The 12,743-nt window shown below is 36.2% G+C and overlaps 1 protein-coding gene across 4 annotated transcripts in view; it reads left to right on the top strand.

Moving 5' to 3' along the window:
- The window catches only part of DOCK4 (dedicator of cytokinesis 4), a 238,382-nt gene that overhangs the window by 117,221 nt on the left and 108,418 nt on the right, over positions 1–12,743 (top strand). For all 4 annotated transcript variants that reach the window (XM_033057524.1, XM_033057522.1, XM_033057523.1 and 1 more), the window contains exons 9-12: positions 4,740–4,821; positions 5,425–5,485; positions 7,358–7,490; positions 8,755–8,843. In XM_033057524.1, the coding sequence (XP_032913415.1) occupies positions 4,740–4,821; positions 5,425–5,485; positions 7,358–7,490; positions 8,755–8,843 (365 nt within the window). The remainder of the gene's footprint in view (positions 1–4,739; positions 4,822–5,424; positions 5,486–7,357; positions 7,491–8,754; positions 8,844–12,743) is intronic.

Below are 12,743 nucleotides of genomic sequence, written 5' to 3'. Positions count from 1 at the left end.
ACTCATGTTGTCAACATGGATAGGGGACAGAAAGATAAGCTTCAATGTACCACCGTAAGATTTTTTATTTGTTTGTTTTAGTATTTTTGTTTTGATCTTTATCTGAAATTGGCTGACATTTTTATAGTACTCATTCTTCCTTTTCTGTCCCCTGTTGCTTATTACCTTGTATTTTGCAGTTAGAAATTTGGGAATGGTTTTTAAAGTACATGACAGATACAATACAGGGACTGACTTCTTGTGGATCAGCTGGTACTGCTAAGTTATGTTGACACATTTATCATTTAGTCACTCTCTGATTAAGGATATACTTCAAGGCTTTATGATCTTCCAGTAACTTACATGTTGTACAACATTCCTCTATTACTTATTTCACCACTAAGTATGAGGGTATCATTTTGTGTCTGATGTGGGTTTTATGAAACCAGTGAGCCTTTAGCTGTAAATGAAGTCAATTCAGATTCAAGTTCTTACTGAATATCATTGACAGTGTTCTGGAAGGTAATAAACTTGAGGTGGTGAATATGCGGCAGAATTCTCTTATTGCTCCTCATTGATTACTTTGGAAATCACTGTGACCTATTTTCAAGTAGAGAGCATTTATAAAGATGTCTGAAAGTGGATCTGTACTGAGAGCTGTGACTATTTGATGTCATAGTTTTTTGCCACAAGAATATGCCATGTGGTATAAATCTGGTTGGATTTTTTTTTTTTTTGATAGTGTGTTTATAAATCATAGAGCAAGCAATCTGTCTAGACTGGTACCATGTGACTGGTAATATTTTCCTGCTAATACTAAGGAAATAGAGGTCACATATGAAAATAGAACAGTTTCCAGCCATGTTCCTTTAAAATGCATCTGTTAAGCCTGCAGATTTGGAACACATTGTTACTCTACTAATACATGAGAAGTTACAGTACAAAAATCCCTTGTTGACCTTCTTAAATTAATCTCTCCAGCATTAGTTATTTCCTTATTTTCAGTGGGAAGACAGCTGAGTTTAAATGTGTATGACATGTTTAAGTGGTGAGATTGGTGCTCATAAAAATTCCTTGAAGTCTAAACTAAAATCAAGTCATCTTAATACAAAGAAGAGGTATTTCTGCTTTGGGTTACTGCTGTGTGTTTTTTCTGTATCTCTATGTGTTTAACTGGCTGTTGAGAAAACTGCAGTGCTGTAAGATACTAGCTCTAGCTTTAACCCTCTGAGCATTTTACTACTGTTTGAAGCCAAGCTTTCAGATCTTGGAAAGTCTGTCTTTATGTTGTTTTATGAAGGCTGTTTACTTTCCTCAGTACTTTCTCAATCTGTTGGTCTCTACAGAAATTCTTTGAAATGGTATATAAATGCCCATGCTCTATGTAGGTAGATACAACATTGCCATTTTTGTCTTGTAATCTTACAGGTCTGAACTGCTTGCATTTGCTCTCTGGAAATGTTCAAAGATAACCATTTTAATCTGAGCTTTCACTGGTACTGCCATCTTTATAGTAAAGAAAAAGCTATAGTAAAGCACCAAACAAGAATTAAGATTGTTGTTGTTTTCGGTTTGCTTTTTTCATTGCCACTGGGTCCTTTGCTTCAGTGAAACAAAATTTCAAATGCAAATGAGAAAAGTAGATCTGCATAACCATTACATATCTGTTGCAATCAGTATATTTCTTTGTGGCATCACAAAAGTCTTTGGCTTTTAATTGTCTTATGAATCATAATCTCATGATCTGTGAGTATAAGCAGCACTTGAAGATTTCATATTGTAGTTGATAGTGACTAGGAAGTTTTCAAAAGATGTGCCTCTGTTTGTGTAGACTATAAACTTAATTAAATACAGAATATACTCCCAATTAAATATATTTTCCACTTAACAGGTAAATGATGAAGATAGCTTATGAATGGTATTTTTCTTTGAACCAACATATTTCTTTTAAAGAGGAAAAGATAGTGAAATGTGATGTGTTTGTATGTATGTATTACTTTCAAATTGTTGTATAGACTGAAGGTAAAGCATGAAATTCAGAATCACCTTTGCAGGCCAAATTTTTATTGACATGTACCAAGTGCACAAGAAGTTCTGTTACTGCTGGAACAGACTTTTTCATTTGTGTCCAGTTTGGAGTGGTGCCACACATAATGAGGTCCTAAAACTTTAGCTGCTTTGGCAATATAATTAATAATTCTTGTTCAACATACAGTAATTTAGTGTGAGACCTATAAACAAAACTTTGCACTTTTTTTTACTGTATTTTCCAATATTGCAAATTAGTGAAATTCTAAATGAAAGGGCATAATTATTTTGAAAACAGTTGAAAATCAACAGCAAAATACCATCTTTTTTCCCTGTAAAAATGCACTTTCATAAACAGTCTTTAAAACTCAATTTTATTGTTCTCATGGAGACCTAAGCTGCAGAAGTTTGCTGTATCATAAAAGGTGAATGAGAAAAATAGCATTTTGCTGAGGAAATAACATTTCCATGTTCTTTGATGTGTGAGCTTCACTCTACTGTTTCTTAGGTTCTGCCTTTTATGGTGTTTGATAAAAAAGTTGTGCAGCTGAAGATTGCATAAAAGTTTTCAAAGAATCACAGTAAGAAACTCTTAAATATTTACTGGTTCAGACTGGATAGCTGGCACATAAAAACATAAAACATTCTCCAGAAATAACTCTTGAGAAATGTGCTCTTGAGTGTTGCAGCATCTTAGGTTGTGTCAACAAGAACGTAGCCAGTTGCTTTTGGGGAGTGATCATTCCCTGCTCGGCATCAGCCAGACCATGCCAGTTTTGCATCCTTGAGTACAAGACCAATATTAATGAGCTGAAGTGAGTTCAGCAGAAGCCTCACATTGTTTGTGGGCAGGAGCTCCTGCACTGAGAGGTCAGGTTTAGGCAGTGGGGTTTGTTTAGGAGAAGAAGCAGTTTTCAGAGTAGCTAAATCACAGAATAATCACAGATGCCTAGAATGTTTTGGGTTAGAAGGGACCTTTAAAGGTCATCTAGTTCAGCCCCTCTACCATGAGCAGGGACATTGTCATAGAATCATTAAGTTTGGAAATGTCCTCCAAGATCATAGAGTCTTACAGTCTTGCTGGTCAGTGCCCTCTCCAACCTGACTGAATATTTCCATGATGGTGCATCTATTACCTCACTGGAAAATCTGTTCCAGTGTTTTACCGCTGCCATTGTAAAGAAAATTCTTTCTTATTTTTAGTCTGAATCAACCCTCTTTTAGTTTATAATCATTATCCCTTGTCCTATGGCAACAGTCCCCAGTAAAAAGTTGGTCCCCATTTACCTACAAGAAGATCAATGACATCAATGGTCATGATGGAACAGTGAGAGACAAGGGATGCAGACTGAAACAAGAGAATGTGTATCTGGATGTAAAGTTGAGGACAGTCAGACACTGCAATGGGTGTTTCAGAGAGCCTTTGGGGTTTCCATAGCTGAAGGTTTTCATGACCCAACCGGCTAAAGCTCTGAGCAAGCTAATCTGACCTTATAGCTGACCCCACTTTGAGCAGGAGTTTGGAGAGCAGAGGCCCTTTGAGGTCCCTTTTAATGTGAACGACTGATTCTGTCAATGGTCGATGCAGATTTTCTACAAGGCAAATGCTGGTGCAATAAAGATTTAATTAGTCTCTATTGAGATGGATCTTATCCAACATATTCCTAGTGATTTTCCAGCTGCATTTTGAAAAACTATGCTTGATATCGAATAGTGGTAAACCATGTTTAGCTTCTGGAATAAGCAGAAGATGTGGATACAGCTGAGAAAAAAATAGTTGTACTTAGGAAATTTTATTTCTGATTTGAGCATTTCAGAACATCCAGACTCATGTGTCTGGCCAGCTGGGGCTCAGGGTGAGAGGGTGAAGGGAAATGTCCATAACACTTGCCTTTCCCACCTTCCACATCTCTCGCTACAGGAATATGATTGTTACATTTATTGTGAGGCTGTGTGTCAGAAAATTATCCAAAGCATGGAAAGCTGGCTTTTTCATAATATTGCTATGCATGAATTTCCAGGTGTTCTTAGAGTTTATCCGTAAACCCAACTATCTAATGGAAATATTTAAAAAAATAATTTCTCTTCCCATGTGGTGTTGTGCTGTCTTCAATTTGGAAATAAGAATTCTCTGCATCTCCCTACTAGCAGTATTAATACTTGTATCAGCTGCAGCATTTAACATCCTGCAGTAGATTGCAAAACAGAATTTCAAAAATGAAATTTGCCCTGCTGGAACTTTCAAGACTCTTACAAAACTGCTAAAATCAGTATATTGTATTGAGAGGTTTTAAGTGAGTTATGGAAGAAATATGTTTCTAACAATCATCATCCTACATATGCCAAAGAATATTGGTTGAATATAAACATGGTGATGTTGACATTTGTTTAGCAAGAATCAATACCGATTTACTACGCATCTAATTTTAGTTCTAGGATAAATGGATTTTACTGTTTGTGTTTCTCTATGTACTAGAATGTACAATATCATTCTTCCAAATGACAATCAGTCTTCTATTTTGTGTTGAGTTTTTAGTAATTTTGTTAGGTGTTTAAGTTAATCACCACCCTTCACTAGTGTCACCCTTTTCATTCATACATGAGACTTTCAGAAAGAAATTCTTTCATTCGTTTTTATCTTCAAGAAGGTTGCATCTGGAAATAAGATCAGAATGAGGTCTACTTTTACTGTATTGTTGTTCAACATATCTGTCATATTTCTTTTCTTACAGTGAAAGATTTTTTTTAAGACTGAATAGAAATGGTTTGCCAAAATGTCCAGAAAAGCCTGAAAGACACTGTTCCCTCTTTGTGGTGAGTTCTTCCTGGTCTCAATCCTTTTTTGTGCTGGATGTTGAGAATAGAAGTTGGATTAAATTGTTATTGTGTGGTTGACTCAGAGCTGTACATTGCTGTGAACATCCAACTCTACAGGCTGGTTTGAGGGGCTGAAGGGCATGGGTGAACCCCCAGTTTGAATGTTTTATGGCAGTATGTGGACCCTCCTTGAACTTCCTTGTAGGCACATGTACCAGTTGTCCTCTCTGCAACAAGGACCTGTTGTGTTTCCTCCTTGTACTTTTTACACAAATGAGTGTTTGTGCAACACTCTCTGTACTTCCAGAATATTTGGAATTGCACAAATTCATCACTACTGTTCAAGGGGCACAGCAAATCTCTTGTGCCCTCCCACTGATTTTGCTACATTAGAGCAAATTCTGACCAGGATGTTTTAGGACAGTCATCTTGACTACATGACTGCCATTTTAAAGTGTTGAAGGAATTTGTTAATGCTGTATAAATTAACTCACTGTTCATTTATCACTTTCACTGGCAGTAAAAGCAGTGTGTACAGGTCTCTTTATATGTTGTATTTTAATCAGGAGTCATAAATAATGAGGTTCTGATCTTGTGCAGGATTTGGGTAGCAGTGAACTGAGGAAGGACATCTACATCACTGTGCACATTATCCGAATAGGTAGGTATAATCTTATATTTGTTATACATATGGCAGTAAATAAAAGAAAACTGCTTGGGGCTAGCTTTTGGATTTGTTATAATAGCTAGATTTTTGAACAAACTTTTGGAAAAGAAAATGCCTGGTTTTTGCTGGAAAAAATGGCTCAGATTTCTCAGCATTCTTTTATGTTATTTATCAAGTGTACTGCTAACTGAGTTGAGATGCAGTATTATACTTTGTTAAAAAACAAAATGAAAGTGTCAAAGATGAGCTGTTTTAAGATGATGGAGTCATCATTGGGGAGTCCATTCTTGCTCTGAAGTGTAATTTCAAGAATCCTCTGAACATAGAAAAGCTTGTCTGGACATTTAGTGTACCTCACTTGTATATAATATTTTATGTATATCTGATATTGTTCAGATGAATTTTGTCTTCTCCCTGATTCCTTTAAAAAGAGGGAGAGGTGAAAAAAATAGACAATATTTCATAAAAATTTTAATCTCTGATGTCATAGACAGATATCAAGTCCTCTAGGAAAAAAGTGGAGGAGAAGGAAAGTGTACATTTGTGTTAGGAACTTGTTTTAAGAAGTCCTCTGGGCTGTATTGATGTGAAACAATAATCTTTGGGTCGGATTCTGACCTCTTAGATACATTGTTTTCTCTGTAAACTGCCTCTAGTTGCATCTGCAGTACCAAATATAACTTTTCTTCCTATTTTTGAAAGACATTTTGGTTTGAAGTATAGTTGCTGTAACTTGTTCTGAGTTCAGAAACAATTTGTTACAAAGGAAACCTTATTTTACAGCTGTGAGAAATAATTTTCCTTGTATTTTTATGCTGATTTGATATTTCATCAAAATAGAGTGTTTTGGTTCTTTGGAAAGGTTTTAGAAAAGGTATGGTAAATACTGATGTAATATAGTTAGAAGGATAAATGTTTCAATAATATTAAAGAGTAGAATTTTTCCAGTTGTATAATTTTCAAATATATTCACAGCCAAGTTTATATGTGAACCACTGAAATATTAAAAAGTTAAAACAACATTTATCTGCTTTGTGGTGTGAAAATGAACAATTACTCTTCAAGCTGCTGTGATGCATAGGGATATTTGGAGGAGACATAACCCTGCAGCAACTGCAGCCATAGGTTTATTTTGTCAGAAATTAAGACTTGCTGGGAAAGATACATAACTGTTAGTGCACAATTGAATATAATGGCCAGAAAGATGGCAGTTTCAAATGCCAGGAACACAACAAAAATATTGATAAATTATATTTAAATCAAACAGAAAAAGCTAGAATTTTTTTTTTCAAATCTCTTTCCCTTGACTGCCTTCTTTCTTTCCTTACCGTAAATTGTTCTTCTACCCTTTGTCATCTTTTTTTCTCATGTTTCATCTCTTCTTTATTTTTCTGCAACTGGTCAATTATCTCCTTGCTTTCTAGTTGCCTGTAAGGTAACAGCGTTTGAATACCAAATTATATGATTCAATCATAACACCTGTCATATTAATGACGGGTAGCAGCAGCCACAGTAAAATAATTCTTACCATACAGCGAGTGTTGGACACTTTGTCATGTCTGAGCTCTTAATTTGATTTCATAGTGTCATGAGGATTCTATGACTAGGTATTACAAAGTGGTGTTCATTGAGTGAGGGTTATGAGAGGATGAGCAGAACCTCTGGTCTGAGACCTTTCAAGATCACCACATACTTAGTGGTCTTACTGTACCATTTTCCTATCTGAATGTAGTATAAAGATGGACCAGGTTCCCAATGAGAGTATACTTGGCATTGTCTGAGCTGGATTGCTTGCTGCCTCCTTTCTGTGGTTTTTAGAGACACAATTCCATGGATTATGCATCAAATATGTGTTTTGTTTGGCAGGACGAATGGGAGCTGGAGAAAAGAAAAATGCCTGCAATGTACAATATAGACGGCCCTTTGGCTGTGCAGTCCTCAGTATTGCAGATTTGCTGGCAGGAGATTCAAAGGATGACCTTGTCTTAAAAGTCTACATGTAAGAAATATTCTTTTCTTAATTTTTGAAAGCGCCTTAGAGTAATTTTGCATCAGAATCAGTGGTGTTAAATGCAGTGTGAGTAAATAGCTCTAGCTCCTTTCTTTTCTGGAAATGCACAGTAACTGTGTTTTTTGGCTTCTTTTTGTCACAGTGAGGAAGTTTTGGCTAGTTCTACAAGTGTGTTTATAAAGTGGGATAGCATTAAAAATAAAGGCTACATCCTTTTAGGTATTTGTGTATGTATTGGCATTTTTCACATTATTCTGGAGCTCTCTTATAACAGCAATGTAAAGTGCTTTCAGGACTAATTTAAGTGCCTTAATTTCCTGCTGATCTCGGACATTATAGTAGGAACTGCTTTGTGGAGTGGTCTAGTCTAACTACATACACCTGGGGCATGTATTGTCATGTGTATGAGAAAGTTCTGCCCTTCCCAGGGGTAGCTCAAATCTTGAATGCATGGTGTCTTTCCTCTGGCTCCATCTGTGGTGAATTAGAACTACTGGAATCAGTGCTGCAGAAAAGCAGCTTGGTGTAACAGTGGACAGGTGGGCTGACTCTTATTTAGACTCCCAGAACATTAAAGTCAGATAAATGGTCACTCTTGGTTAATAAATTGTTAGGTTTGTCTACCTATTATATTTTGAGGTTTTTTTAAAAATATGCCTGTTTGCTTTAAGATAACAAAAACAATGGAAGAAGAATTATTGCTAGAAATCTGATTTAATGCTAAGGCTAACTCAAGTCTAAACTTTTAAAAGTGGTCATTAGAACATTGTCAGGTTTTCCTTATGGAAAACCAGCAATTTTCTAAATGCATGCTAAAATGTAATTTGCTCTTTCATTGACTACCTCCTGAAGAGAACAACCTTTTTAAGTAACTTTGAAGTGTATAGCACAGATTTTTCTGTTTACTAAGACCAGCTCTGAGTCCTGTGTCTTCTTTGGAGTGTCATAAGATAGATTTCTATGTGGGTTAACCCTGAAGGATAGGTCTATACAGAAATGAAGTTGGTCATGGCTGAGTTCCTCAGCATAATTGTTTTTATCTTTCTCCTATCCTTTGCCACATGAAGCAGGTATTTCATGGTGCCTTTCTCAAATGGTAAGGGCACTTGAGACAGGCAGTTTTATGGGGCTTTATTAGCTCCTATTGTGTAATTTCATGAGCTAAAGAGTATTTGTTTGGAGGTATGTTGTGAAGATGTTCTGTTAAACTTGTGCTACCATTTCAGAATTAAGAAAGTTGTAATTTTTCTAGGTGCAACACAGAGAGTGACTGGTATCAGATCCATGAAAATATCATTAAAAAGCTGAATGCGCGTTACAACTTGACAGGTTCCAATGCAGGTGAGTGATTTGCCACCTTTGTGTTTGCATTCTTAGGAGTTTCTTGGTTGAAGTAGCACTATTGTAGAAAGACTAACATCTATGAAAGAAACGTTTTGGATGTCAAAAATAGTCAGATGAAAATGTACAATACTGCTGTTCATGATCACATTTAAAAATAAAGTAAATCACTAAATTTTCTTCAAGGAACTATATAATAAACTCTTATTCTGTGCTGAGGAGCTACCATTTTCTGGACTTCAGTTCTGGAGCTGATCAAATTATTGGTCCATATGGCTTCACATTCTTGTCGGGAATATAAAATTTGCCAGGGACATTACTGTCATGTTTTAGGAATGGAACTCCCTGGTTTAAGTACTCACACTAGAAAGAAAACCATGAGCTATTATCCTGCCCTCTCTGGTGAGAGACAGGAAAGGCAGAGGTCGTTAGGTGACATAAAAACAATTTACTGGTAAGAGCAACGAGATAAGAAAAAGAAACAGAAACAGCAGCAATATTACAAAAGTGTACAAAAGAGGGTGGTTTGTGTGCAAATGCTCACTGAGGGCCTGGGCAACAATCGATAGTGGTGGATGAGTTTCCCCTCTCTCCAGGCTTTCTCTTGACCTGCAGTCACACCTCTCCTTCCTGGATGCCAGTGTTCCTTACTTCCACACCATGGATGCTGTAGCTGGTATAGAATAGCAACCTAGAAATGCCCACATGGCTGCAGACCTCACCCCTCCTTGGCAAAACCAGAACTATTATATATTGCACTTCAGAAAAAAATGAATGTACATCTGCATTGCTACTGGTAGCTTTGCATTCCAGCTGAGCAAGATGCAGAGTTGTAATTTAAGAACTTAGCACTAGTCCTCCATGGTCAGCTGGATGTGACTGGAAGTGTCTAAAATAAATTTGTGTGTGAGCTTAAGGAATGGGATACAACTGATCTTTGTTATTATGAAATGGTGGTTTGGCTCACAGGAGATGATGAATTTGGGTTTTTTTGTTTTCTTTTTTTAATATCAACTTGCTAACTTTTTCTGAATTCTGTCCTTCAAAAGGGGGGTCAAACTTGAAACGAAACCTGAAATGGAGGCTTATGAGTCTATTGTCACTGTATTCAAATGTTCGTTTTCCCTGTGAAATGTCAATTAGTTGAAACATGACCATAGAAAAATCTCATTTTCAAGGTTCTGGTATATTGTATTTATAACGCCTTTCATGTAGTAGACTTCATGCTTCTTTAACTAGCTAAATTGTATATTGCAGGCTTCTTTCAAGCATAATGTTTATCTTGAAAATGTATGTTTTACCATCTTTAGTAGATAATCAAGAAGCACATAAAAGTTAATTTATCAAGACTGAAGTTATATATTCAACCATTTCTAATTGGATTATTTTCTCATATAGAATCTAACCACATATATACATATACATATAAATAAGGTTTAGAATATCATGTATCTTATTGGACAATAAGTATAAAAATCATGTACTGAAAATAGAAGTGTACATTACTGAGTATATTTAATGTTTGACTTCCTAAATATGTTAATCATATTCATCAAGAAAAACCTTATTCTTGGTTGTTCTGAGTGTCCATGCAATACGTGCTTACTCTGTGATACATTGCTAATCCTATTCTACTCTCATGAAATAAGAGTTCACAGTTAAATGTGCAGTTCTTAGAAGACATTGGATAAATTTGAATACTCTTAATTATGTGAATATTCAACATGAAAGATGTGGCACATGACTTTTTTACATGGTGCAGGGGGCTGGAGACTAAAGGTAGCAAATGGAAGATTAGTTATGTTTTGAAAAGGATTGTCAGGGTAAGGGAGGCAAGCAGGGAAGAACAGCACAGAATTCCTGTAGTGGATTTGGAGGTTGGAGAGGGAGAGAGGAAGTGAGCAGTAATGCCACTTGGAGTACTGAGCAAGTGAAAGATAACTATGGAAGGTTATTTATATCACACACATGAAATTCATTCTCCTGTGACTCCTTAGCAGCCTGAAAAAGCACTTGCAAGGTTTTAGCAATATGTTTAGATACTTCTGCTGACACCTCATGGAAAATATTGTTGTTACACTACTTTTTATTTTTCATTTGCTGTCTTTTTCTGTGATAGTGTTTTGTGGCTGACTCTGAAGCCTCATTAGCTTTGGCTGCCACCTTGTTGTTGTCAAAAAAGGATAACACCTTGCATTACGGGAGAGAGAGGTCTTTTGTCTCCCTTAGGAACTGTTGTAGGTATGAGCCAGATGTAGGAAAACTTGGTTTTTAGGTTTATATCACACTTGCCCTTTTCAAATCACCTGGAATTCTTAGAAAATACTTAGAAAGGAAGCACAGCAAAAACAACAGCAGAGATGCTTCAGACTATTGTCTGTTCTCTAAGCTTGTTCCCTCTTCATATTCTTGTACAGTTTCTTTCAAGTCAGGAGATTTTACATGCTTTATTCCCACAAATTGTTGTGTCCCCCTGCTAAAACAGTTTATCAGATAGTTCATAATATTCTTCAGGGGAAAAAAATCTGCCAGTTTTTGTGGCAATCTGAAAAGGAATTAAAAATGTACTTTGAGTGTCTTGCATGAAAAATGCATAGTGACAGACTATAGCATTTGTATTTGCCACTCAACTCCCCACTGCCAAAAACCTACTTTTTCTGCTTCAACTCATGACAGTTCTTAAGTACAGAATCCTCTTGTATCTTATTCTCAGCTTGTGTCTAAAAGGATCAAATAAAGGCAAATGACTTTGACTTCTTTATAAAGCCCAAAAAGGAGAAGACAGATGGTCATTCCTTTCCTCTTCTCAGTGGTGCAGGAATGGAAGGAAGGACATACTCTCATGGATAATTTAGTATCCTTTGCTGAAGTGGGAACTGGAATGTGTTTTCTGTATGAATTTCCAGTCTAACAGAGTGAAGTAGCAGGTAGTGTATGCAATTCCCATTCACTGCTGGTCTTTGCAGCTGGTGTGACATATCACATTACTGGAAAACACCTGGTTGCCTGGTGTAGGAGATCTGTATTGCAAAGGCCAAATTGTACAACCTTGGCTGCGTTTAGTGGCATTGTTATTTCTTACATTTAGTCTCTGGTATTTGTGGAATGTTATTATTACATAAACCAGGTTTCAGTAATATCTGGAGCAGAGCTGGCTGTAAAATCTATCTTCTGAATAATTTGTTTTCCTTAGAATTAGAAACTGGTTACTTTGTTTTAAAATGCAAAAAACAGTGGAAAAACTAACATTCCTGCATAGACATCGCACTTAATTACCTCAATTTCATGAGGAAAATAGCACATTTCTATTTTTGTATCTGTAGAACCAGAGATCTGATTTGGAAAAGGATTTTCAGTCAGTCTTGCATGTCCCAGATGAGCATGCTAATTGCTTGGCTTCTCCAAGTTCCCTGCAGCAACTATTCAACTTTGTATATGATCTGAAAATATTCATGATACCATGGGGAAAGTGGAAGTGGCTCTAAAGCCTTCTGAGTAGCGCATAATTTTCTTAAGTGTGATCTATATTCATGTCCTCTTACCAAATCCTACAGAGGAGGGATTTAAACCTGGATCTCATGATATATATGAATGTTACTCCCTAGTGAGTTACCTGATAAAAATCATATATAAATATCGATGAAATGCACTACAAATTTCTTTTTCTTTACATTCCTATGAAAAGAAAGACCAAATTACTTACTTTTAAGGGGTTTCAAGACATTCTGTTTTGCTCTGCTTTTTTCTTTAGGCTCCTAATAGTCTCAAGTGTAAGCTTTTCTGTAAATGCCGATTAGGATTTCCTTGTAACAAATCTTGAACAGTTACATGTGCCTGATGCAGTAATTCTTGGGAGCTGAGAAAGGGATACATGTGCTTTTCAGTTGTGACAGCAAAGGA

The sequence above is a fragment of the Catharus ustulatus genome, chromosome 4 (genome assembly GCF_009819885.2).
Source record: "Catharus ustulatus isolate bCatUst1 chromosome 4, bCatUst1.pri.v2, whole genome shotgun sequence".
Taxonomy (NCBI): Eukaryota; Metazoa; Chordata; class Aves; order Passeriformes; family Turdidae; genus Catharus; species Catharus ustulatus.
The sequence above is the reverse complement of the archived record's forward strand: the minus strand, read 5'-3'. Positions and strand labels throughout refer to the sequence as shown.